Genomic DNA, 25952 nt, shown 5'->3' with positions numbered 1-25952 from the left:
CAGATTGGGACATACACAAAGGATTAATGTAGAAGCTGAAATATCTTAAACAAACTTAAAAAATATATATTAAAAACCATGTAATTCTTGTCATATTAATGAAAAATTTGACAATCTACAAATATAAACCAGAACGGTTGTTCAATAGTCAATGCATAGTTAAAACCCAGTTACACCTCTTTCAAAGGATTTTTTTAAACAGCACTTTTCCAACGTAATGGGAGAAGTTTATGTCAGGATCTACATTTCAGTGTGATTTGAATTGATTGTCGGCTCTGGAGAGTTTCATCGTGCAACCTGTGGAGAAGCGTAGAATCACTGATAGCAACTTCTAGATTTCTGCTTTTATCTACGCGTGCACTGACTCCAGAAGCTGCTGTTGTTATGTCTGTAATGTACTTATGAATGACTCCACGAGGCAGTGTGTTGTAGTCAAACTGTAGTGACCTTGGTCATTTATTCGTAACTCCAGAGTGAGGCACAAGCATGGTGGGCAGCCTTTTATACTGGGCCCTGCACACCTATGCAGGTGACCTTCAGGTCTCCCACCGCAGTGCCCTCTGGTGGACAGCTTCTGCCACGGGCAGGAAACCCCGGTCTCCACCAGTTGCACCCTCTAGTGGTGCCAGCATAGTATATACACAGTGTAAACCTTATTGCGAGTACATCAGGTAACAAGTCTCCATCTTATGCAACTATACAGTGACAACACAGAGAGTATATCTAAAGTCTGCATATATAACATCACTCTCCCCCAAGTCCTTTGTGCCAATTACCTTTGCACTATGTGTTCTGGCTTAGCTCTCCCCAGACTTAAGTGCCAATAGCACTTGCACCTTGGCTGTGCTTTGGCTTGGCTCTCTCCCTGTTAACCCCCAAGTCCTTTTGCCACAACATTGGGTAGTGGTTATCAGTTTGAATGGTTCGATGACGCAGTGGAGGTTCCAGTGGGTTCTGGGTGTGATCCATGTGTGTGTCCATGGCTACATACATCCATTTCTTCCTCCCCCCAGCAAGATCGTGCAGCAGGCCTGTTACATTAACATACAGGATCAGACACAGTGCAAATACAAAGAAAGGAAGTTACAGTTTGCATCATGACACCTTGGTTCAGCGACTTACATTTGTAACGTTTTGTAGTCGTGCGCCAGGATTGGGTAGATTGCATTCATGGTTCAGTCATGGTCAGTATTGAGGTAGCTGTACAGGTATGCGAGGTCGCTAGTTCCAAAGCAACCGGACGGGGTCCTAGTCATCTGATAGTGGTGCTGCGCCCCCTGCTAGCGGGGTGGGCTTGGTTCACTCACATAGCCAGGACTCGGGGCCTTTGCTGTTGCCTTGTGGTGGGCAGAGCCACAGATGTGTGTGGCCTCCCTGTCCTCCTTTGAGGACTGCAGAAACTTCTGCCTGCTCTCCAACGATGTTGGGAACCTGGCTGTTCCAGGCCCCGTTTGGGGAACTCGTTGGTTCTGACCTTTCGCTCCCAGACATGGCCGAGGTAGTGACTGGGTCTGGGGGCAGCGCCGTCTCCAGCCGAGTGGTGGGCAACGGTGGCCGACTGCACGTATTGGCACAGTTTTCATTTCCAGGTCCGTGGCGAATAGTGCCATCGGGTGCCTGCAGTGTGGGATAGACCTGGGGCAGGGTATCGGGATCAGTGCCTTCACCCTCCTGAGGTCGCTGGCCTATAACTTGTGGGGACACCTGGGGCAGGGTATCGGGATCAGTGTCTTCACCCTCCTGAGGTCGCTGGCCTATAACTTGTGGGGACACCTGGGGCAGGGCATCAGGCTCAGCGCCGTTACCCTCCCGAATTCGCTCGCTTGCTACTTTTGGGGACACTCTATTCCCAACATCTCTCAACAACATTTTATTCTTTACATTAGGACTGGTACTGACATCTCGCAGCAACATTTTGTTCTTTACATTAGGAATAGTACCGACATCTCGCAACAACATTTTGTTCTTTACATTAGGAATAGTACCAACATCTCGCAACAACATTATGTTCGCAATCTTAATCGGTTCGTTACATTGATTGCCATGCATACAATGTCTCTTTAAGTTCAGTTGGTTGCAGGTCTCCTTTAAGAGAACCCTGCTGGCTTTACCCCGATCAAATCTTTTGTTAGACATCACGTGTTGGTCCCTCAGCGTTGCGCCTCGTGATATGGCTGCGGCCATCTTTTTGTTCAATCACCTGCACCTCGCTGCAGCAGGGACACCATCTTGCCTCTGTCCTCGAGATCGACTGCCTTGATCCTTCTCTCCCATGATTTTGCCTCAAAAGCTGGAAGAGTGCCTGTGAATTCGATCTTCCTCCCCAGGAGTCCTGCCACTGGAGCCGGGAAGGTACTTTTAGGTCGTTCTGGTCGGATCATTGCCACACAGTCGTAATGGATGGTCTGTGCCTCAGGTGCTGCGCTGGTCTGTTCTCTGGTGCCTGGCCCAAGCAAAGGTGAGGTTTTGCTCTGCCTCTGAGCAAGGGGGCCATCGATTGCTGGAGTGAAGAGGTCTTCCCATTTCCACTGGATCTTCCCCATCCACCGTCTTCCGAGTAGCATTGGACCATCACCTGCAACAATCCACAGAGGTAACTTGTGCACCATGCCATTATGGATTACACTTACATCCGCACTACCAAGAACTGGGATCAGCTCCTTGGTGTAGGTGCGCAACTTTTCCTGTACTGGAACCAGCTCGGGTCGTTTTTCGTTCCACAGCCTCTCAAAAGCATCCTGGCTCATCACTGACTGGTTTGCTCCCGTGTCGACTTCCATGAAGACTAGAATGCTGTTTATCTCGACTTCCATCTTCACTGGAGGACAATCGGTGCTGCAGGTATACACTCCATACACTTCTTCTTGAGGCTGACCTGCCTCTCAGGCCAAATCATTATACTCCCTGCTGGTCTCAAAGTCATCTACCGATTCCTCTGCTAGACGGTGGGTCGTATTTCTTTTACACATATGCTGGAGATGGCCCTTCGTGTTACAGACTTTGCATACGTACTCAGCAAACTGACACTGGTGAGCCCTATGGTTTCCTCTGCAACGTCAGCATGGTATTACTCGATTAGCACCCCTCGGCGGACTCTGAGTTCTGGAACCCTGAGGTCTGTGCTCTCTGCCCTGGGCAGAGCCACGTTTTACAGTCTTGCCTGTGAAAGGCACCATTCTGTGGACAGTACTTGCCGAGTTTGAGTCCACAGGATGAATTAATTTGCTTGGTGCTGAAGGTCGAGGTCATGAACGCCTGACTGATGCTGATGGCCTTCTGCCGGTTGACTGTGGTGTCGGCAGATAATAGCTTGTGAAGGAGGCTCTCGTGGCCGATTCCCATAACGAAGATGTCTCGCAATGCTTCGTTGAGGTGCGTGCTGAAATCACACGGTGCCACAAGTCTTCTGAGGTCGGCAGCATATTTTGCAATCTCCTGGCCCTCAGGTCTGCGGTGAGTGAAGAATCTGTGCCGGGCCGTGAGGATGCTCTGTTTTGGTTTTAGTTGGTCGCGAGCTAGTTCAGTCAGCTCATCGTATGTCTTATCCTTGGCTTTCGTGGGTGCCAGCAAGTCCCTGATGAGGCGGTAGACCTCGGGCCCACAACTGGTCAGCAGTGTAGCCTTGCGCTTCTCCGCCAATGTGTCCGTCTCCCCTGCCAGGTCGTTTGCCATAAAATATTGCTCGAGCCTTTCCGTGAAGGCATCCCAATAATCACCCTCTGCGAAGTCTTTTAGTATGCCAAAGGTAGCCATAATCGTGTGAAAGTCCGTATTCTCGTCGCCAGTTGTTATGTCTGTAATGCACTTATGAATGACTCCACAAGTGTTGACTCTCACTGTAGTGATCATGGTCCTTTATACGTAACTCCAGAGTGAGGCACAAGCATGGTGGGCAGCCTCTGCCACAGGGCAGGAAACCCCCGTCTCCATCAGCTGCACCCTCTACTGGTGCCAGCATAATATATACACAGTGTAAACCTTATTGACAGTACATTGGGTAACAAGTCTCCATCTTATGCAACTATACAGTGACTACACAGAGTATATCTATAGTCTGCATATATAACAGCTGTCACTTTCAGAAGTGTAATGTCGGTGAATGCTGACAGTTTTGCCATCATTACCACCACAAAATTGGGGCTAATATGTATAATAGGTGGCTGATTTTCTACCACCAGTTTTCCGCCAGATGGTGAAAGGTAAGATTTCTCCCTATGAATTGTAGTTGCAGGGCTATAATTCATTCAAAATGGTTTGCCTCAGTTGGATGGATTTGATCTATTTGTCCATATTTTCTCTCTGTGAAACACCTTGAGATATATTTCTACATTAAAAGTGTTATATAAATGCAAATTGTTGTTTATTGCTGACAGCTCACATCGAGTAGAGAAAGCCTGACACTGTCTGCACTAGCTGAATGATGCATCCTTTCCACCAATAATGTAACAGGGTGGTGAATATGATGTCGACTCCTGCAGCCTAAGCAGTTCCAGCGTTCTGGCTGGTAGAAAAAAAACTTTAAAAAAGAACCAATTCACTATTTACACAAGCAATTTCCAATATATACATACGTATTTATTAAAGGAACCAAAAGTTTGATGACAGGAAATTCCTTATCAAAGTGTATGAAAATCTAGTGCAGTATTGTTTAACTTATTGAGGTTGTAAAATTGTTTAGCGATAGATTATCTGCAGATTTATGAGGTAGATTGTTATATAGCATTGCTGCTATCAAAAGCAACCCAGAAGCTGATGAAAAGAAGTAATGTGTTCATGTTGTTGAACTCCATTAAAGACACAATGGGGGTAACATTGTGATAGCAGAACGCGGGCAATGGTGAATTGGCAGCAGTCTTAAACTCTCCCAAAGTCAGTCCATTCACCATCACCCATTTTGCACTATCGCCGAACATCATTTTCACCCCTAATATTCTATCGAGGCCATGAAAGTGTAAACCCAATAGATTATATTTTATTCAAGTTCTTTTTTATTAAATTATTATAATTTTACTTAAACAATGTTCTTAGTTTAAGGATTCTCATGCATGGTGGCAGACCAGTCTTAACTGTTTCATCGCTGGAAAACTTTTTTGTCTCTGTAGCGTCAATGTGTAGAATATGCTCTAAAGGCCAGACCACTTCGCAGATACATCCCAAAGAACCCCTACCAATATAAATTTTGGTACGTGGTAAACTCAACTGGATTTGAATACATCATGTTTGTCCTCATCATGTTGAACACACTTTGTTTGGCTGTACAGGTAGGAACAATGCTAAACATACTACTACTAAAGCTGGATATTAGACTCAAGGGTCCCAATTGTTTCAGATTTTTGCAGTTGTGTTTGTGTTTATAAATCATGGTATAGAAAATGTATATAAGTACTGTTTACATGAATAATTTAAAGATCTAGTATTGTTTAATTTATAACAGTTAAATAGTTCTATGATCTAATTCAATGCTTTATTTTGATCTGTACATTACTTGGGTTCTTGGTTTTCCCAGAGTTGAGTGTTTTTCCTTTCGGAGTATATTCTTTTTGGTATTATGTAACTACTAAGACTCTCTTTATAAATTAATGCTCTGAACCAGCAGAGAACATTTAAGACTATACTTAAATATACATTTTGAGTAAAATGTGGCAAAAGGAGAAACAATCATAAAAATTATACAATAGATGCCCAGGGAATGCTCTCCTAGGACTAATTCATAGACTGCAATCAATGTAGGTGAACCGCAGTCTTGTCAACTGAACAGCATAAGACAGCTATATATTTCATATGTCTATTAAGTTTGCGACCCAGCAATGGCGTATCCTTAGTCATGAAAAGAAATCTTTCTCAGATCGAATAGGAGTATAATTTTTAAACTTGGAAAAGTTTGCAAGGGTGCCAATCTTGTCACATAGGTCAGAACATTATGGGGTAGAAATTCATCTGGGCACAGAATCGATGCTGCGCAGAAGGCCGAAGCCAGCCCAAAATTGTCTGTGGGCCTCATTTTAACAATGAGCTGCTGGCCTATTGCAGCACATGAATTTCAGGGCACTTGTCACGCCGGCAGCGGCCTCAAGTGAGTGCTGGTGGGAGGGGGGTGGGAAATAACGGGAACTTGGTGGCGACCAGCAGTGGCCATCAGGGGTGCTGCGGAGCAGGGAGGAGCATTCTTAAATGAAAAAAATATCAAATTTACCTTTTTGGTGGTAGCTGCATCCACACCCGGAAAAATGATTGGAGTAGGCCAGATTTCTTCCAATTTCTCAGAGTGTACGTAAAATAAGGCATGAGGCCCTTCGTTTGCATATACAAGGAGCCTAACGCTTATTTTAGGTAGCCTGGCAGGAGGCCTGAAAATGCAGCCCACTACGTTGGCTATATTGGATGTGTAAGATTTGGGGGAAAGAAAGCACAACCATCACACATCACACACAAATCCAGTGCCAACACAGTCTTAAAACCAAGAATGTAGCCCACAGTATAATATGTAATTGTGTAATATTGTAAAGTATTGTTGTCTGTGTTTTAGCACTATGAACAATCTCCATTTTTCAACTACACAATGGATATCCTCAACATGGTCTTCACTGCTGTGTTCACTGTTGAAATGGTTTTGAAACTCATAGCTTTCAAGCCAATGGTAAGAACTTTTTATATTCTAATATAACTATATGAAAAGTAGCAGACACAGGAGATCTACGTCATTAGATACACTGTAAATTGTGTTATTTTTACATGATTACATTTTCATGGGAAGGAACTTATGGGACAGATTTTCACAGTTTAATTTTGCAGCTAGTGTGGACATGTCAAACGTGCACATAGGCATCATTTTCACAATAAAAGGGCAGACATGAAATCTGCGAGACACAAAGCCCACTTGAAAATAACCCAATTTACAGTATGTTTGATAGTCAGGGTGCTGTTTTCAACTGTCATCACCCAAGTGGAGATATTTTGCATTTATTTTTATATTTGTAATTAAAAACCGTGATACTTAAACCCCTCCCTATCTGTGTCTATCTAACCTCTTGTGACAACCAACTACAAAGACATATACGACAACATTTGTCAATGGGTAAATGTAATTGCAAAAATATGGAGGAGTAATAGTAATAATCTAGTTTTTCTCATTGGTTTTTTCCACAATATACATAGACGCATGGTCCAGATTTTAATTTTTGGACGTGCAGCATACCATATCAAGAGGAAAAAATTTAATACAAAACAATTTGGATTTACCACAGATATCTGATTTTTTTTCCTACCACTTATGCTGAGGTTAGTCCTAGAACCCAGGTCTAAGCTGTGGATATTAGCTATTTTATTCAATAGTTAGGATTTATTGTTAGCATTTCCAGTTTTGAGATTTAAAACAATAGAGGCCAATAACCCTATCCGCCAAAAACATTTGAAATCAATGTTTAATACGAAAACACTGATAGAAACACAAAGGTGAAAAATTTTGCTAAGTATATGCCTAATTGTCTTATACTTTGCATATTAAATTTGGGATAAGATTTATTTCTCTAAAGTACAATGTTGGCTTGGAAGATCCTGAAAACGTATGCCGTAGTAATGATGCATCTAGATTACTATGACGCAGATATTACAGGAAATGATGGCGTATGTGACTCATGTCATTTCTTGCATTACCCCAACACTTCCTGGGACCCTCTGTGCTTCTCCGCTGTGATGCTTGCCAAAACAGTGAGAATTCTGTTATCATAGTTCCACCACCCTATAAACTCAATGGCGATGTACAAATTTTCTGCATTAACGTAGCTTTGATTGCCACTGCCACTTAGACTGAACCAGAACGGTGCCGGTGACCCCTGGCAGTGAATTTTACTGAAACAAGAGAAGTGAAAAATTTAATTGAAGAAGCTGGAAAAGGTACTGGCTTAGTAAGTGTTAAACTAAATTAACAGCAATTATATTTAGTAGAATAAACACAAATTGAGACTGCAGACAGCAGAACCAGTCGAACACCCTTGGTGAGGCGCGAGTCCGGGGTCGGAGGCCTATAAAAGGCCCAGTGGCAGCGAGAGGCGGCGGCAGTTGGTGAGGCGCGAGTCCGGGGTCGGAGGCCTAGAGAGGCGGCGGCAGTTGGTGAGGTGCGAGTCCGGGGTCGGAGGCCTAGAGAGGCGGCGGCAGTTGGTGAGGTGCGAGTCTGGGGTCGGAGGCCTAGAGAGGCGGCGGCAGTTGGTGAGGCGTGAGTCCGGGGTCGGAGGCCTAGAGAGGCGGCGGCAGTTGGTGAGGTGCGAGTCTGGGGTCGGAGGCCTAGAGAGGCGGCGGCAGTTGGTGAGGTGCGAGTCTGGGGTCGGAGGCCTAGAGAGGCGGCGGCAGTTGGTGAGGTGCGAGTCTGGGGTCGGAGGCCTAGAGAGGCGGCGGCAGTTGGTGAGGCGCGAGTCCGGGGTCGGAGGCCTAGAGAGGCGGCGGCAGTTGGTGAGGTGCGAGTCTGGGGTCGGAGGCCTAGAGAGGCGGCGGCAGTTGGTGAGGTGCGAGTCTGGGGTCGGAGGCCTAGAGAGGCGGCGGCAGTTGGTGAGGTGCGAGTCTGGGGTCGGAGGCCTAGAGAGGCGGCGGCAGTTGGTGAGGCGCGAGTCCGGGGTCGGAGGCCTAGAGAGGCGGCGGCAGTTGGTGAGGCGCGAGTCCGGGGTCGGAGGCCTATAAAAGGCCCAGCGGCAGCGAGAGGCGTACTTGTGCAGCTACAGGGAGAAGGCAAAAAAGAAGTAGAAAGAAACAAAAAGGTGACATCACAGCCAAGGGGGTAAGTGATTGGCTGGTGATTGGTGAGTAGTTTTTCTTTTTTCTCTTCCACAACAGTGAGTAAACTTTACCATTGTTGTTGCCTATCTAAGGGTTAAGTCATGACAGGACAGCTCGGTTGCGTGTTATGCTCCTCCTGTACCATATGGGAACTCAGGGACGACTCCAGTGTTCTTGACGACTATGTGTGCAGGAAGTGTATCCGCCTCCAGCTCCTGACGGACCGCGTTGCGGAGTTGGAGCTGAGGGTGGATTCACTCTGGAGCATCCACGATGCTGAGAATGACGTGAGTAGCACGTGTAGCGAGTTGGTCTTACCGCAAGTGAAGGGTCCACAGCCAGATAGGGAATGGAAGACCAGCAGGAAGAACAGTGCAAGGAAGGTAGTGCAAGGGTCCCCTGTGGTCATCCCCCTGCAAAACAGATACACTGCTTTGAGTACTGTTGAGGGGGATGATTCATCAGGGGAGGGCAGCAGCAGCCAAGTTCATGGCACCGTGGCTGGCTCTGTTGAACAGGAGGGGAGGAAAAAGAGTGGGAGAGCGATAGTGATAGGGGATTCAATTGTAAAGGGAATAGATAGGCGTTTCTGCGGCCGCAACCGAGACTCCAGGATAGTATGTTGCCTCCCTGGTGCAAGGGTCAAGGATGTCTCTGAGCGGGTGCAGGACATTCTAAAAAAGGAGGGAGAACAGCCAGTTGTTGTGGTGCACATTGGTACCAACGACATAGGTAAAAAAAGGGATGAGGTCCTACGAAACGAATTTAAGGAGCTAGGAGCTAAATTAAAAAGTAGGACCTCAAAAGTAGTAATCTCGGGATTGCTACCAGTGCCACGAGCTAGTCAGAGTAGGAATCGCAGGATAGCGCAGATGAATACGTGGCTTGAGCAGTGGTGCAGCAGGGAGGGATTCAAATTCCTGGGGCATTGGAACCGGTTCTGGGGGAGGTGGGACCAGTACAAAGCGGACGGTCTGCATCTGGGCAGGACCGGAACCAATGTCCTAGGGGGAGTGTTTGCTAGTGCTGTTGGGGAGGAGTTAAACTAACATGGCAGGGGGATGGGAATCAATGCAGGGAGACAGAGGGAAGCAAAAAGAAGACAAAAGCAAAAGACAGAAAGGAGATGAGGAAAAGTGGAGGGCTGAGAAACCCAAGACAAAAAACAAAAAGGGCCACTGTACAGCAAAATTCTAAAAGGAAAAAGGGTGTTAAAAAAACAAGCCTGAAGGCTTTGTGTCTTATTGCAAGGAGTATCCGTAATAAGGTGGATGAATTAACTGTGCAAATAGATGTTAACAAATATGATGTGATTGGAATTACGGAGACGTGGCTCCAGGATGATCAGGGCTGGGAACTCAACATCCAGGGGTATTCAACATTCAGGAAGAATAGAATAAAAGGAAAAGGAGGTGGGGTAGCATTGCTAGTTAAAGAAGAGATTAATGCAATAGTTAGAATAGACATTAGCTTGGATGATGTGGAATCTATATGGGTAGAACTGCAGAACACTAAAGGGCAAAAAACGTTAGTGGGAGTTGTGTACAGACCTCCAAACAGTAGTAGTAATGTTGGGGAGGGCATCAAACAGGAAATTAGGGGTGCATGCAATAAGGGTGCAGCAGTTATAATGGGTGACTTTAATATGCACATAGATTGGGCTAACCAAACTGGAAGCAATACGGTGGAGGAGGATTTCCTGGAGTGCTTAAGTGATGGTTTTCTAGACCAATATGTCGAGGAACCAACTAGGGGGGAGGCCATCTTAGACTGGGTGTTGTGTAATGAGAGAGGATTAATTAGCAATACCGTTGTGCGAGGCCCCTTGGGGAAGAGTGACCATAATATGGTGTAATTTTGCATTAGGATGGAGAATGAAACAGTTAATTCAGAGACCATGGTCCAGAACTTAAAGAAGGGTAACTTTGAAGGTATGAGGCATGAATTAGCTAGGATTGATTGACGAATGATACTTAAGGGGTTGACTGTAGATGGGAAATGGCAGACATTTAGAGACCGCATGGATGAACTACAACAATTGAACATTCCTGTCTGTCGTAAAAATAAAAAAGGGAAGGTGGATCAACCGTGGCTATCAAGGGAAATCAGGGATAGTATTAAAGCCAAGGAAGTGGCATATAAATTGGCCAGAAATAGCAGTGAACCCAGAGACTGGGAGAAATTTCGAACTCAGCAGAGGAGGACAAAGGGTTTGATTAGGGCAGGGAAAATGGAGTACGAGAAGAAGCTTGCAGGGAACATTAAGACGGATTGCAAAAGTTTCTATCGATATGTAAAGAGAAAAAGGTTAGTAAAAACAAACATAGGTCCCCTGCAGTCAGAATCAGGAGAAGTCATAATGGGGAACAAAGAAATGGCGGACCAATTGAACAAGTACTTTGGTTCGGTATTCACTAAGGAGGACACTAACAACCTTCCGGATATGAGAGGGGTCAGAGGGTCTAGTAAGGAAGAGGAACTGAGGGAAATCCTTATTAGTCGGGAAATTGTGTTGGAGAAATTAATGGGATTGAAGGCCCAGGGCCTAATGGACTGCATCCCAGAGTACTTAAGGAGGTGGCCTTGGAAATAGCGGATGCATTGACAGTCATTTTCCAACATTCCATTGACTCTGGATCAGTTCCTATCGAGTGGAGGTTAGCCAATGTAACCTCATTTTTTAAAAAAGGAGGGAGAGAGAAAACAGGGAATTATAGACCAGTAAGCCTGACATCGGTAGTGGGTAAGATGATGGAATCAATTATTAAGGATGTCATAGCAGCGCATTTGGAAAGAGGTGACATGATGGGTCCAAGTCAACATGGATTTGTGAAAGAGAAATCATGCTTGACAAATCTTCTAGAATTTTTTGAGGATGTTTCCAGTAGAGTGGACAAGGGAGAACCAGTTGATGTGGTATATTTGGATTTTCAGAAGGCTTTCGACAAGGTCCCACACAAAAGATTAATGTGCACAGTTAAAGCACATGGGATTGGGGGTAGTGTGCTGACATGGATTGAGAACTGGTTGTCAGGCAGGAAGCAAAGAGTAGGAGTAAATGGGTACTTTTCAGAATGGCAGGCGGTGACTAGTGGGGTACCGCAAGGTTCTGTGCTGGGTCCCCAGCTGTTTACACTGTACATTAATGATTTAGACGAGGGGATTAAATGTAGTATCTCCAAATTTGCGGATGACACTAAGTTAGGTGGCAGTGTGAGCTGCGAGGAGGACGCTATGAGGCTGCAGAGCGACTTGGATAGGTTAGGTGAGTGGGCAAATGCATGGCAGATGAAGTATAATGTGGATAAATGTGAGGTTATCCACTTTGGTGGTAAAAACAGAGAGACAGACTATTATCTGAATGGTGACAGATTAGGAAAAGGGGAGGTGCAACGAGACCTGGGTGTCATGGTACATCAGTCATTGAAGGTTGGCATGCAGGTACAGCAGGCGGTTAAGAAAGCAAATGGCATGTTGGCCTTCATAGCGAGGGGATTTGAGTACAGGGGCAGGGAGGTGTTGCTACAGTTGTACAGGGCCTTGGTGAGGCCACACCTGGAGTATTGTGTACAGTTTTGGTCTCCTAACCTGAGGAAGGACATTCTTGCTATTGAGGGAGTACAGTGAAGGTTCACCAGACTGATTCCCGGGATGGCGGGACTGACCTATCAAGAAAGACTGGATCAACTGGGCTTGTATTCACTGGAGTTCAGAAGAATGAGAGGGGACCTCATAGAAACGTTTAAAATTTTGATGGGTTTAGACAGGTTAGATGCAGGAAGAATGTTCCCAATGTTGGGGGAAGTCCAGAACCAGGGGTCACAGTCTAAGGATAAGGGGTAAGGCATTTAGGACCGAGATGAGGAGGAACTTCTTCACCCAGAGAGTGGTAAACCTGTGGAATTCTCTACCACCGAAAGTTGTTGAGGGCAATTCACTAAATATATTCAAAAAAGAGTTAGATGTAGTCCTTACTACTAGGGGGATCAAGGGGTATGGTGAGAAAGCAGGAATGGGGTACTGAAGTTGCATGTTCAGCCATGAACTCATTGAATTGCGGTGCAGGCTAGAAGGGCTGAATGGCCTACTCCTGCACCTATTTTCTCTGTTTCTATGTTTCTACCCTGTAGTAGAAGACGCTGGCCGACCTGAAGCAGAAGTTGACCCGTTGTAAATATCAAGGTCTTTGACAATAACTGGGAACACCGGATTTGAAATGAGTTGGTAGTAGGTCTCCAGGTATCCCCTGGCCGCTTCCCAGTCACTCTTCCTGATCAGACTCTTGAAGGGCTGGATTTTCAGTCTTCTGCCGCCCCTGTTAGCGCCCCAGAGGTGGCAATGACGGCGGTAAGCACATCCGGGCGGACGTCCAGCTTCCAGTGCCCCGCCGGGACATTTGGTGCCGGTTTTGAGGGGGTGTGGAGCATTACCGCCCGGAAGTGGCGAGCTGGTGCGCAACGCCCTCGTGGGAACACCTGTGGAAGCTGATGTTCCAAGCTGTAGCGGCTGCATTGAGGTAAATGATGTCAACCTGAGGTAAGTGTGATTGATTTTTTTTGTTTTGCGATTTATGTTGTGGTGGCGTGAATTATTTATTGGGATTATTTTGGGGTTCTTTTTCAGATTTTTTTTTTCCCCCGATGCCTCTGGGGCCGGCTGTTTAGCTCGGGATTTTCACTTGCTCAGCCAGTCTCGGGCCCGAAAAGAGGTGTGCAATGCCTCCCTTAACGCTCCGCTCCAAACTCGGGGCCCAGCTGATGAATTTTGCGGCGGCAGACGCAAGCCATTTGCCGACGTAAAATTTACCGCTCTGCCCCAGGACAGCACTGAAACAGAGGTGCGACTGAATTTCTCCCCCATGGAGATCACAGTGGATCCTCCATCATCCAGCTTTCTTTAACTACTTCTGATTTAGCATTTAACTTGGGATAAACCCCTAAATAATTTATGGCATTTTAGTTGACGATTTCCACATCTTCTCAGCTATTTAGCCGTTTGTGTTCAGGGGTCAATGTATTGGCCATTGGCTGCGCACTTCTGAATCACCACTGTCCTCGAGTTCGCTAGCAAATTTTTGTGTCAATCTTCTACTCAGGTCTCTCAACAGCCTAATGTTAGTGTTTATGGCCAAATGTGCTGTTTTGGGACATTCCAGGCCAGTATTTTATTTATCTCAGAGGTTATACATGATAAGTGCTCATTCTATCAGTTAAATAACAATGAAACTCTCTGATCAGGAGCATTGTTGTTTTATACCCAATTTTATTCAGATTTTGCCTTTTATAATGGAAGAAAAACTAAAAGCCATCAATACAGTACTACACAAATGGGATACAAAAAAAAATGGCTAAAATATATTCCACAAATCATTTTTAAAAAGCAGAAACTGGAAGTCCTAGCAATTATTCACTTTTAAACAAATGATTTTATCCATCAGGTGGCGAAGTGCCTTGGGACAGAACCTCACCTGCTGATTCCTTACATAAAATTCACTCCTTTTTTGAGTAAATCATAAAATCAAATGTTTGTTCTGTGTCGGTTCAGGCAATGTTCAAAGCTGTTATCAAGTGATATACAGAATATTCAAATTGGATTCTGAATAGTGCATGTCTCACACACAAGTTCAAGAATGAAATAATGTGCAAAGATGTACATAGGGGCCAGTAAGCATAAATGTGCCCCATTTCCCATCTCAACGCTTGGAAATAAATATTGTGTCGTCATTTTTAGAATTTTTCTCATTACATAATTGCTGTATTCATGTGCAAAATATGCATTTCATGTATTCAAGTGGTGAAAATAAGAATTTGCACATTACTTCTACCAGCGTAAATCATTATTTTGTAAGAGATATTTTAGAAGATGAAATCTGCTAGTTTGACTTCGATACTATTTACTGCCAACTATAATTTTAACAAGTATTGCTGCTTTTCAATTATTCAATTGTATGAATTAATTAAACAGCTATTTTTAAGGAACAATCAAAATTATTTTAGTTAATAATTAAAAAATACATTGAATGAAGAGATTTTAAAAAGTTAATCTTATCATACATCAAAGCCTATATAGAAATATATATATTTATATCATATACTAAAAGCATTACATATGGTATGCACTTCACGTAAGTATATAACATAAGTGTGTAACACTTATTTGTATGAAACTTTCCTGTAGCACTGTTACCATCATGCCTATATGTCACACCTTTCTATTACACTTAAACATACCTATTCCTTTCACTTACCTCTGAATGAGTCCTGCAAGCTTGGTGTCCAAGGAAGGTGGTGCTCTTATCTAGTTGCCTCTGAAACCTTCCGCCTTCTCTCCAAGATGGATAGCAGTGTTGTTCACAGTGCAATCTATATTGGCAACAGGGACGAGCAGTCTCAGAGGTAACTATGCTACTTGCCTCCCTCCCCACTGTTGCCTCTCACAAACCCTCCACCACCAGGGTTGGACCCCTCTCCAATCGCAAACCGCGAGTTCCAAGGCCCAAGACCCATATTTAGAAAGGCTGTGATGCCGGGCATTGTTACAAGTTCTTTAAACACATTCTGCTATTTTAAAATCGTTTTATTTTGATCTGCTAGTAAATATAAAATAAGTACTATTTATTTTCAGCTTTGACCTATTAATTTCACATTTTAAAAATTACAGCATATTGTTAATTTAAAAAAAAGCTTTTCCACACAAGCACAGACACACACATATATTTCTTACTGATTTCTTCTTATTCCAATTAGATACAAATGGCTTTACTTGTCTAAATGAGGAATGTAAATATTTCCACAGATTGACGGCATGAATTCCTGAAAATAATTACAGTTTATATCCTTTACTGAAGTATGGTCCTCATCCAAGTGGGCATGATTAAATGTGGGCCTAAGCCATGAGTGTTAATAGGATCCTAAACAATAAGCGCCAGCATAGCCATGTCCAATTTTATCCTCACCTAACATCCATATGCAAGCACTTTCCAGCTAGGAATCACTGGAAACAAATCCTAACTAACTGTTTCCCCTTTAGAAGCCCAGAGATATTGAGGTGAATTATAGCAGCCTGATTGCTGTCATAACTGAGCACAGACCATGAATCAAGCCTACAACCTTCCTTGGCTTAGTAGGATACGATACAGTGCATTTACCCACGGAACCATCAGGAGAGTCATACTCATAATACAGTTCTGGACTACTTGCAGCCCACCTGCTCTTCACTTGAAGCACTTGGAAAGCCTTCCACTTTTGGGGGTTTAATTTGCTCTTGGTGCATTAATTGTGCATTAAATGAGACTGAATTTTTTTCTCCTTTTCTCCTTAACGCATTCGTAGGAGCGCATATTCGTAGAAGCTTGAAACTCTTAATGCGTTACAACTAACACACAACTGAGCAGGCAATCAGAAAATGGTGCTGCGTCACCTATTTACTCTTTTAGTAGGCTTGTAAACACTATAAATAATGCATAGGATATCAATCCATCTTTGGAGATGTGCCAATTGGAGTGCCTGTTGAATGGAGGAAGGCACAGAAAGTTCCACTATACTGACGAGGTTCATCTAATTGTGGATGGTGTGAGGGGATGCGGGAATGCCTTCTGGTTTGATGCAATCACCTGTGAGATCACCTGGTCTCAATAAATTACTGCACTTGGAGTGGAAAATGGAAGAAGCTGTTTGATTTTCAGAAAATTGCCACAGTAAGTAATGATTATTATTGTCAATTAATTTACATTGCTATATATGGGTATAATGGTCAATTATTTTTATATCGTGTCTTTAATGTAGGAAAATATCCCGAGACACTTTACAGCACTGTAATCAGACAAAAATTGACACCGAGCCAAAGGGATATTAGGATGAATAACAAAAATCTTGTTTTTACTTCATTCTGGGGACGTGTACATCGGTGGCAAGGCCGGCATTTATTGCCCATTCTGGGCTTGCTTGGCCACTTCAGAGAAGAGTCAACTACATTGGTGTGGGACTGGAGTCACATATAGACCAGACTAAGTAAGGACAGCAAATTTCCTTCCCTAAAGGGCATTATTGAACCTGCTGGGTTTTTATGACAATCTGACAGCTTCATGGTAATTTTTTCTACTGTTATCAGCTTTTTATTTACTTTTTTTTAAAGAAACTGAATTCACATTCTCAAACTGGCATGGTAGGATTTAAACTCACATTCTCTGGATTATTAGTCAAGGCCTCTGGATTACTAGTCCAGTAACACAGGGCTCAATTTTCCACAGTGATTTGCGCCATTTTTTTGGAGTAGGCTGCTTTTTTTGGCGTATTGAGTTAAATTTTTGGCATATTCTTTTTTCAAACTATCCCCCTGCAATCTGCATCGGCGTAACGGACTTAGTTACAATTTTTCTAGGCCAGTTTTTTTTCACCTCAGAGGGCGTGGTGTCGGTTTTTTCATGTCTGTGCCAGTTTATTCAGTTGTTCGCAGTTTGGCCAACATTTTTCTCCTTTACATTGGCGTATCTGGCCACTCCCAAAAAACCTTCTGGTGAGTTAAGAAACCAGCACACATTCACAAATCTGCACTGAAAAGACTCCATTGTTTTTAAATCGAAGATTTTGGAGGGAATCAAGAACACTGTCAAAATCAATAATAAAGTTCAACTTTTTTTTACCTGTCAATGTAGAAGTGTAAATTTGTTGGATTTCACAAGTTTTCTCATTTTTTAACTCACTCACACGCCACCACCGAATGTATTGAAGAAGGCCTGGAGGATTGTAGTTTTGGCCGGCAGAATTGGCCTTGCTTCAGTACACAGCGGCTCGGGGTTCGGCTACAAAACAAACCAGGGAGGGGGGTGAAGAGAGGAGAGGAGGGAGAAATAGCAAATCTTACGGCGTGTAGCCCGGGGAGGGGGAGGGAGAGAGAGGTCACAAGACTCAAGGGGGAGGGGGGGTGGTAGAGTCACAAGACCTTTGTGTGTGGTCCAACCATACAGACCTTGGGGAGAGAGAGAACTGCAAACCTGTGCTGCCTGCTTTCCTGCTGTTTTGAGCTTCTTTGAAAGTTTAACTTTAAGTATGGGGGCAATACTGACAATGTCATACCTTGTGCGAGCCTTCTGTATCATGGTGTTACATAGAAGACAATTGATTAGAGCTCATTGCATCAGGAACATCAGAGCCCATAGGGTGCTGGGCAGGAGGCCTTACCCACCTCGGGTATATCGAGACAGGCGTTTGTACCTGCATGTGAGTGATGCAGACTGTGTCAGAAGGCTGCATTTCTGCAAAAAAGTTTTCTGTGAGATCTGAGAGTTGGTGAAACCAGACCTGCAGCTGAGAAGCATCAGGAGGACTGCTTTGTCAGTTGAAGTGAAGGTTACAGCTGCATTTTCAATCTATGCCTCCGGATCGTTTCAAGCTACAACTGGGGATGTGTGCGCCATCTCTCAGCATGCAACACATGTCTCCATTTGCCAGGTCACGGCTGCACTGTATGTGCGGAGGAATGACTTCATCCCGTTCCCCATGACCGCCCAAGCAATCCATGACAGGGCTTTGGGCTTCTCAAGAATTGCTAGCTTCCCAAAGGTACAGGTGTGATGTATTTGCAGCCATGCTCTGTACCATGTAATTACATGTAATAGCCAACAGATGGGGAAAGCCCGGGAGGCACACATTACTGCACCTCGTGCTGCCTCCCTATATAAAGTTTACATTAAACCTAAAGGTCACAAGGTGATCAGCTCCAGCATGGGCCATGTGTGATTTACTATGGTGATAAACATGTGTATCAACTGACGACGAGGATGGGATACTAACATGCAGCTATGGCCACCATTGACTACATCGAGCGATATTGTGTCGGGGAAGACTGGGATGACTTCATTGAGCGGCTGGATCAATGCTTTGTTGTGAAAGACTTCGAGGGAGCCACGATCTCTGCTCGACCTGAGATGACTCACTCACCACAACAATGGACTAATGCGAAGAGATCATTACCTGTGAATGCAAGTCCATCAACAAGTTGTTGGCGCTGTGGAGGGGCTCATCGTGCAAACCAGTGCAGGTTCAAACAATATGTCTGCAAGAATTGCTCAATGATGGGGCACCTCCAACAAATGTGTAAACGTGCTACAACTCGATTCGTAGCGAAGGATGGGAGGTCAAGCGTAGATCCTGAGGATCGTGCAGAGATGACCGAGGAGGAAGAGGTACACGGAGTGTACGTGCATGAAGTGCACACCTTTACCAACAGGAGTCCCCCGATTATGATGAATGTTAAACTGAACGGCATACCAGTATCGATGGAACTGGACACGGGTGCAAGCGAATTGATCATGAGCCAGAAGGCCTTCGAGAAGTTATGGGCAAACAAGGCACACAGGCTCAAGCTGAGCCCGATCGACACGAAGCTGCGCACTGACAATAAAGAGATTATCCCGGTCCTCGGAAGTGCAATGGTTCAGGTGCTGTATGATGGTTCTGTGCATAAATTGTCACAATGGATTGTTCCCGGTAATGGGCCCACGCTGCTTGGCAGAAGCTGGCTACGGAATTTTAACTGGAAATGGCGTGATGTAAAAGCATTATCGTCGGTGGAGAAAGCCTCGTGTGCGCAGGTCTTAGAAAGTTTCCGTCACTGTTCCAGCCTGGCATCGGCAGCTTCACAGGGGCCAAGGTGACAATTCACCTCAGCCCAGACGCGAGATCCATTCACCACAAGGCCAGAGCGGTCCCTTACATGATGCAGGAGAAAGTAGAAGTCGAGCTAGATCGGCTTCAGCGCGAAGACATCATATCACCAGTGGAATTTAATGACTGGGCCAGTCCCATTGTCCCCGTTCTTAAAAGTGATGGGACAATTAGAATCTGTGGAGATTATAAAGTAACCATAAACCGAGTATCGTTACAGGACCAGTACCCGCTACCCAAGGCGGAGGATTTGTTCGCGACCCTGTCGGGCAGAAAGCTGTTTTCGAAATTGGACCTCACCTCAGCGTACATGGTCCAGGAGCTAGCGGAATCGTCCAAGAAGCTGACGTGCATAAACACACACAAGGGGTTGTTCCTATACAATCGGTGCCCCTTCGGGATCTGTTCAGCGGCTGCGATCTTCCAACGAAACATGGAGAGCTTGCTGAAATCTGTCCCGGGAACGGTCATCTTCCAAGACGACATCTTAATCACCGTACACGACACCAAAGAACATCTCCATAAGAGGTGCTACGTGACTAAGTCGAGTAGGTCTAAGATTGAAACAAACCAAATGCGTCTTCTTGGCACCAAAAGTGGAATTCCTGGGAAGGAGAATCGCAGCAGATGGCATCAGACCCTCAGACTCCAAGACGGAGGCGATCCAGAAGGCCCGAGACCATGCAACACGACGGAGCTGCGCTCGTTCCTCGGACGACTGAACTACTTTGGTAACTTTCTGCCTGGGCTGAGCACTTTGCTTGAACCATTACATGTACTGCTCCATAAGGGTGATGACTGGGTCTGGGGTAAAAATCAAGAAACTGCCTTCGAGAAGGCCAGAAACTTATTGTGCTCAAACAAACTATTGGCACTGTATGATCCCTGTAGGCATCTTGTTTTAGCGTGCGATGCGTCATTACAGGATCGGGTGTGTGCTTCAGCAAGCAAACATGTCGGGTAAGCTCCAAACAGTAGTGTCATCGTCCCGCAGCCTTTCCAAGGCTGAAAGGGGGTACAGAATGGTCGAAAAGGATGCCATAGCTTGTGTGTACACGGTATAAAAGATGCACCAGTATTTGGCCGGCGGTTCGAACTAGAAACCGACCACAAGCCACTCACGTCGTTATTCTCTGAGAGCAAAGGCATCAATACCAACGCCTCAGCTCACATTCAGAGGTGGGCATTAACACTGTCCGCTTACGACTACACGATCCGCCACAGACCAGGCACCGATAACTGCGCAGATGCGCTCAGCCGGCTCCCGCTGGCCACCACCAAGGATGAAGCGGAGCAGCCTGTGGAACTGGTCATGGCCATGGAAGCCTTTGAGGGCAAAGGGTCACCCGTCACGGCGCGCCAAATAAGAATCTGGACCAGTCAAGACCCACTGCTGTCCGAGGTGATAAACTGTATATTAAGTGGAAACTGGGCAACCATGTATGGAGAGATGCATGGCGATTTTAAGCCGTTTCACTGGCGTAAGGACGAGTTATCTGTTCAGGCCGACTGCATTTTGTGGGGAAATCGCGTAGTCCTGCCCAAGAAGGGCAGAGATTTATTTGTCAAGGATCTCCATAGCACAAAACCGGCATCGTAATGATGAAAGCCATTGCGAAATCGCACGTGTGGTGGCTCGGCATCGACGCAGACCTAGAGTCGTGCGCGCAACTCAGCAACGCACACAGGGAAGCCCCCCTGAGCCTGTGGTCCTGGCACTCCAAACCTGGTCCCGCATCCACGTAGACTACACAGATCCCTTTCTGGGAAAAATGTTCTTAGTTGTAAATGATGCTTATTCTAAATGGATCGAATGTGTTATAATGTCATCCAGCACATCCACCGCCACAATAGAGAGCCTTCATACAATGATCGCCACCCATGGCCTGCCCGACGTCCTTGTTAGTGACTATGGACCATGCTTTACGAGTTCCGAATTTCACGAATTTATGTGCTGTAACGGCATAAAGCATGTCAGGTCGGCCCCGTTCAAACCAGCCTCCAATGGCCAAGCTGAACGGGCAGTACAGATAAAGCAGGGCATGCAGCGAGTGATGAAAGGCCCCTTGCAGACCCGTCTGTCTCGCGTGTTGCTTGCATATCGGATGAGGCCCCACTCACAGGGGTTCCGCCTGCCAAACTCCTCATGAAGAGGACCCTCAAAACAAGGTTGTCATTCGTGCACCCGGTTTTAAGTGAGATTGTCGAAAACCGGCGTCAGGAAATAGTGGCCATAGGGGAGGGAATGTCAGAGGTAGTGCAAACCATGACACTGGCATTGAGTGAGGGAATGTCAGAGGTAGTACTGGCCATTAAGGAGGTAATGTTGCAGTCAGCTGAGACACTGTCAGGGTGCATAAGAGACGGCATGTTGGAGTTAGCTGCTGCAATAAGGGAACACGCCCATTGACAGAGAATCAATTGCCACTCCCACTGCAATCCCCACACCAGTCTCTGAAGAGCTCAGAGCTAGGCCCGCCAAATTGCCGCCTGACACTGACGCCCCCCACCCTCGAGGTGCGCAGTACCTGAAATGTTAGCAGGAATAAGCTTGGTAACAAGTCCAAAAACACTACGCCACCACCTGCGGGCAGGGGTGGTAGAGAGCCCAAAGACCAAGCGCAGCGGGGGGGGGGGTGGTTTTAGACAAAGGGGGATGAGCGATGGGTGCAGCCTTTCTTTGCTGCTGGTGTTGTTACTGTTGTAGCTGTTCTCAAATTAAAAGTTTTTTTGTAAGTTATGTAAATTTACAAGTTTATAAGTGATCTTAAAGTAAAGTTTGATGCAAGAATAATTTTATGAAAGTTAAGTTAAGTACATTGTAAACTTTTGAATAAAATATATTTTACATTAAAACTGAATCATGTTCCATTAACACGACACAACATTACGGAACAGTTCCAAACAATAAACATGTCCAGCTCCTGCCATCTGTTCTCAATCACAATAACTAGTGCCTCCACTTCTTCCAGCAAGAAATTCTTGGTCCTTGGCCCGCGTTGCATCTTGTATTGCTCCAGCTGTAATTTTTCCAATCCTCTCACACAGCACTCCTCACACACACTCAACTGGCTCTTTAAAAATGGCTGATTGCCAAATCCGAGCTGTATTGAGCATGCGCGTCCATTGGAACGACGTCAAAAACGTAATTTTATTTCCCGCGTATGCGCAGAAGGTGCGGCATTCTTTTTTGGTGCAGACAGCAGGCTCCACCCCCCGAGGAGACTGGACATGCTGTGTGGCGCTAAATTCGAATTATACATTGGGGAAAGTTTGGCAAAATATTTCTGTCGCATTTCTGGCCTAGGAAACCCGGCGTAACTCTGGCAATACGCCAGAAAACGGGCTTGGGGAAAATTGAGCCCATAGTCATGACACTACTGACCATTACTAATAACTACACTATTGTACTCATGCTACAAGCTTGGTCTAAAAGGAGAAGAGAGAGGTGGAGAGGCAGAATGGTTTAGGGAGGGAATTCCAGAGTGTTGATGAACCGTTGATCAGTATACGTCAGCGAGCACAAGGGTAATGGGTCAATGGTGCAAGTTAGGATATGGGCAGCAGAGTTTTAGATTAGCTCAATTTTATGGTGGGTGGAACATGGGAGGCCAGCCAGGAGAGTATGGAAATAGTCAAGGCTGGAGGTGACAAAAGCACAATTTAGGGTTTCAGCAGCAGATGGGCTGTGGCAGGGGCTGAGATGGACGATGTTACGGACATAGAAGTAAGCGGTCTTTGTGATGGAGAGGATACGGGGTCGGAAGCTCAGATCAGGATCAAGTAGAATGCTGAGGTTGCAAAGAGTCTGATTCAGCCTGAGACAGTGGCTGCCGGGGGTGGGGGGGGAGGGGATGGAATCAGTGGTGAGGGAGATTTTGGCAGGGCTGAAGACAATGGCCCAGATTTTTCAGTAGGAATAAAGGTGAGGCTCTCAGCGTCACCATTATAACAATAAATTGGACAACAACTTCCGGCGTCTGCACAGCTAAACGCGGAAATATAAAAGTTGCTGTCAGAGATAGCCTGCTCCTCCACTTGCTGATAGACTCTCCACTGAAATCAATGCACTGGCGTGAAGTTGTGGTACTTTCCCACTAGTTCTCCATTAAAGATGCCAGAAAAAGTTAGGGCTGATGCATTCAGGAGTAAGTGATTTTTTCACGGCGATTGCTGCCAAATAACCTCTCTGACCCTGAAAATTGAATTCTACATGTGTGGAGTCATAATCTTTCAGAAGTTAATTGGTGTTGGAGACTTTAAACAAAAATATATTTTCTTTAACTTTTTCTGTCTGTCTCTTTTATCTCTCCCTTAATCCCATCTGTCTTTCCCAATCTTTATTTCACTTTCTGTACATGATTTAAATCTAATTTATATTTCCTGCTTTCTACTTCCTGGTTTAGATACTGTGTGTCTCAGTGAAGATTCTTCAATCTGATTGGTTGAAGAGCCTCACTATCCTTTGCCTGCTCACTGATGCCACAGATCCTTTGTAGAGGGTGCCAGGCTGGATCGGATGCTGAATTTGAGCAAAAACTTTGTGGGCAGCTGTGAGTGAGGTGAAAAGTGAGCGCCTTTCCTTCGCTGTAGTCAACAGTTTTGGCAGGAGAGAGCACGGCACATTGGTGTTTGATGTCAAGCTAGACCTGACAATGAATGGCTAAACCAGTTGTGCGCCATAACTGTCCTAGTCTACGTCCCATGGACTTAAGGGAGCAAAGATAGAAGCTGTACCATGAGGAATGATCAAGGTGTGAAAGAGTAAGGGTGTAACTGGGCATTAAAGGTGGAGGCGAGGGAGTGATTGAACAGATGGGCAGCTGTAGAAGTATAATAGCAAACACAGGATCAAAGGCGAAACAGTTGGGAGTTTGAAAGTACTGTCATAAGAGTTTTGGGGGACAGTTTTTCTAGAGGCAGTTGGAAGGAGGATCTGAGTGTTGAAGGATACAAGGAAATGATCAAAGATGACGAGATGACCACATGAGATGGCAAGTTGAATATGGTACGTTTATATGGAGGGAGAAATTAAGGGATGACAGGATGGCGATGAACTCAGAGGAGAGAGGGTAAGATAAGTTGAGATGGTTGAAATCAGCGAGGATGAGGAGTCATCTCAGTGCTGAGGCAAGAAAGAAGTGAGGATACCTCGGTGAGAAACTTGGGTTGGGGGTTGGGTGGGCATTAGAGAATGAGGATTTTAAAGGAGACACTAGAGGTGTGGAACAAGGTTAGGTGCTCAAAGGAGAAGGTGACAGAGGAGTAGGGGAGAGACCAAGGTGAGATTTGGCGATAAGAGCTGCACTACCAACACGGCAGTCTGGGTGGGGCAGGTGGGGGAAGGTATAGCTAGGTAGATAGATTCGGTGAGGTGCAAGGTGTCATCACCCGTGAGCCAAGTTTCCGTCAAGGCCATGATGTCAATACGATCATGGTAACAGAACATTCCTAATCATCTACAGTAAGGTCATAGATGGCAAGGGCTTAGTTTGCTCGTAAGGAGGCCGCAACAAGTGTGTGAATGGGTCCTCAGCTCACAGGCTGGAAGGCCATATAGTGCTTGGAAGATGCTGAATTCCTTGAGACACAGACACAGTGGCTTGGATATTAACAGTGGGCAACTTACATAGGTAGAGGGGGTGGGGTTTTAACTCCATAGTGTGTGTCTTTTGGCCCTGACAGGTCCCTTCCCGAAGTCAGCCTGATTGACAGGCATGGCTTCCTGTTGGGTGGGGTGCACTCTGGAGCAGGCTACAGGACCAGGTAGATCCGATCCTTGACCCGGAGGGGGGGGGGGGCTGTGGGGATGGCTTCAGTCACTGACCCCGGGATGGGGGAGGTCCAATCCACAATCCTGGGGACTTGCGTCTTGGGGGGACAAGGGGTAAGCACTTCTGCTGGCCCACAAGCAGTGCTCTGAAGGCACTTAACTCCCCCCGCCCCCCCCCAAAGCTGCCCTAGTCTCACTTAAGCTGCCGCGTTTCCCGAGGCCTGGGAAATCCGTCTGGTTACTGTAAAACCTGCAAAGCAGGTTAAATTGGAGGCTACCAGCGTCACTAAATTATTTAAATTGCCAACTTACCTCCTAGGAGCGTGTTGGCTGCCCATTCCTTGTCCCACCTCCGTAAAACCCAAAACTGGGCAGGTTGGAGGCCGGTTGGGGTCAGGGCTCAGATTGTTTACACTTTTACATTGGACCCGAACCCAATCCATCCGTTTTTGTGTGCTAAAATTCCCCACAATGCTTTTGGTTTGTACAATGATAGTTGATTGTGTTCCCTGCAGCAATGGTTTTCACTTTCATTAGAATCAAGCTGTAATTGTGTTCCGTGATGAAATGTGGTGTATACTGTCATTACAATAACATTACATATATCAATCCCCATAAACTTATTCTATGTCGTCTACTTCTTAACAGAGAGGTCACAAACCCAGGATGAAGAAGCTGGTACTGCAGGACCATCATGCTTGTCACAAGACTCTGCGTTATTCACCTCATAAAGCAGATATACATACTTC

General features: G+C 45.5%; 1 protein-coding gene across 1 annotated transcript in view; it reads left to right on the top strand.

The window, feature by feature from the left end:
• The window catches only part of cacna1db (calcium channel, voltage-dependent, L type, alpha 1D subunit, b), a 760213-nt gene that overhangs the window by 548590 nt on the left and 185671 nt on the right, over positions 1-25952 (top strand). The window contains exons 28-29 of the mRNA XM_070894765.1: positions 5103-5261; positions 6527-6637. Coding sequence (XP_070750866.1) covers positions 5103-5261; positions 6527-6637 — 270 coding nt within the window. The remainder of the gene's footprint in view (positions 1-5102; positions 5262-6526; positions 6638-25952) is intronic.

Source organism: Pristiophorus japonicus, chromosome 12 (assembly GCF_044704955.1).
Source record: "Pristiophorus japonicus isolate sPriJap1 chromosome 12, sPriJap1.hap1, whole genome shotgun sequence".
NCBI classification, from domain to species: Eukaryota; Metazoa; Chordata; class Chondrichthyes; family Pristiophoridae; genus Pristiophorus; species Pristiophorus japonicus.
Note: the sequence above shows the minus strand (reverse complement) of the source record. Positions and strands in the feature narration are given on the sequence as shown.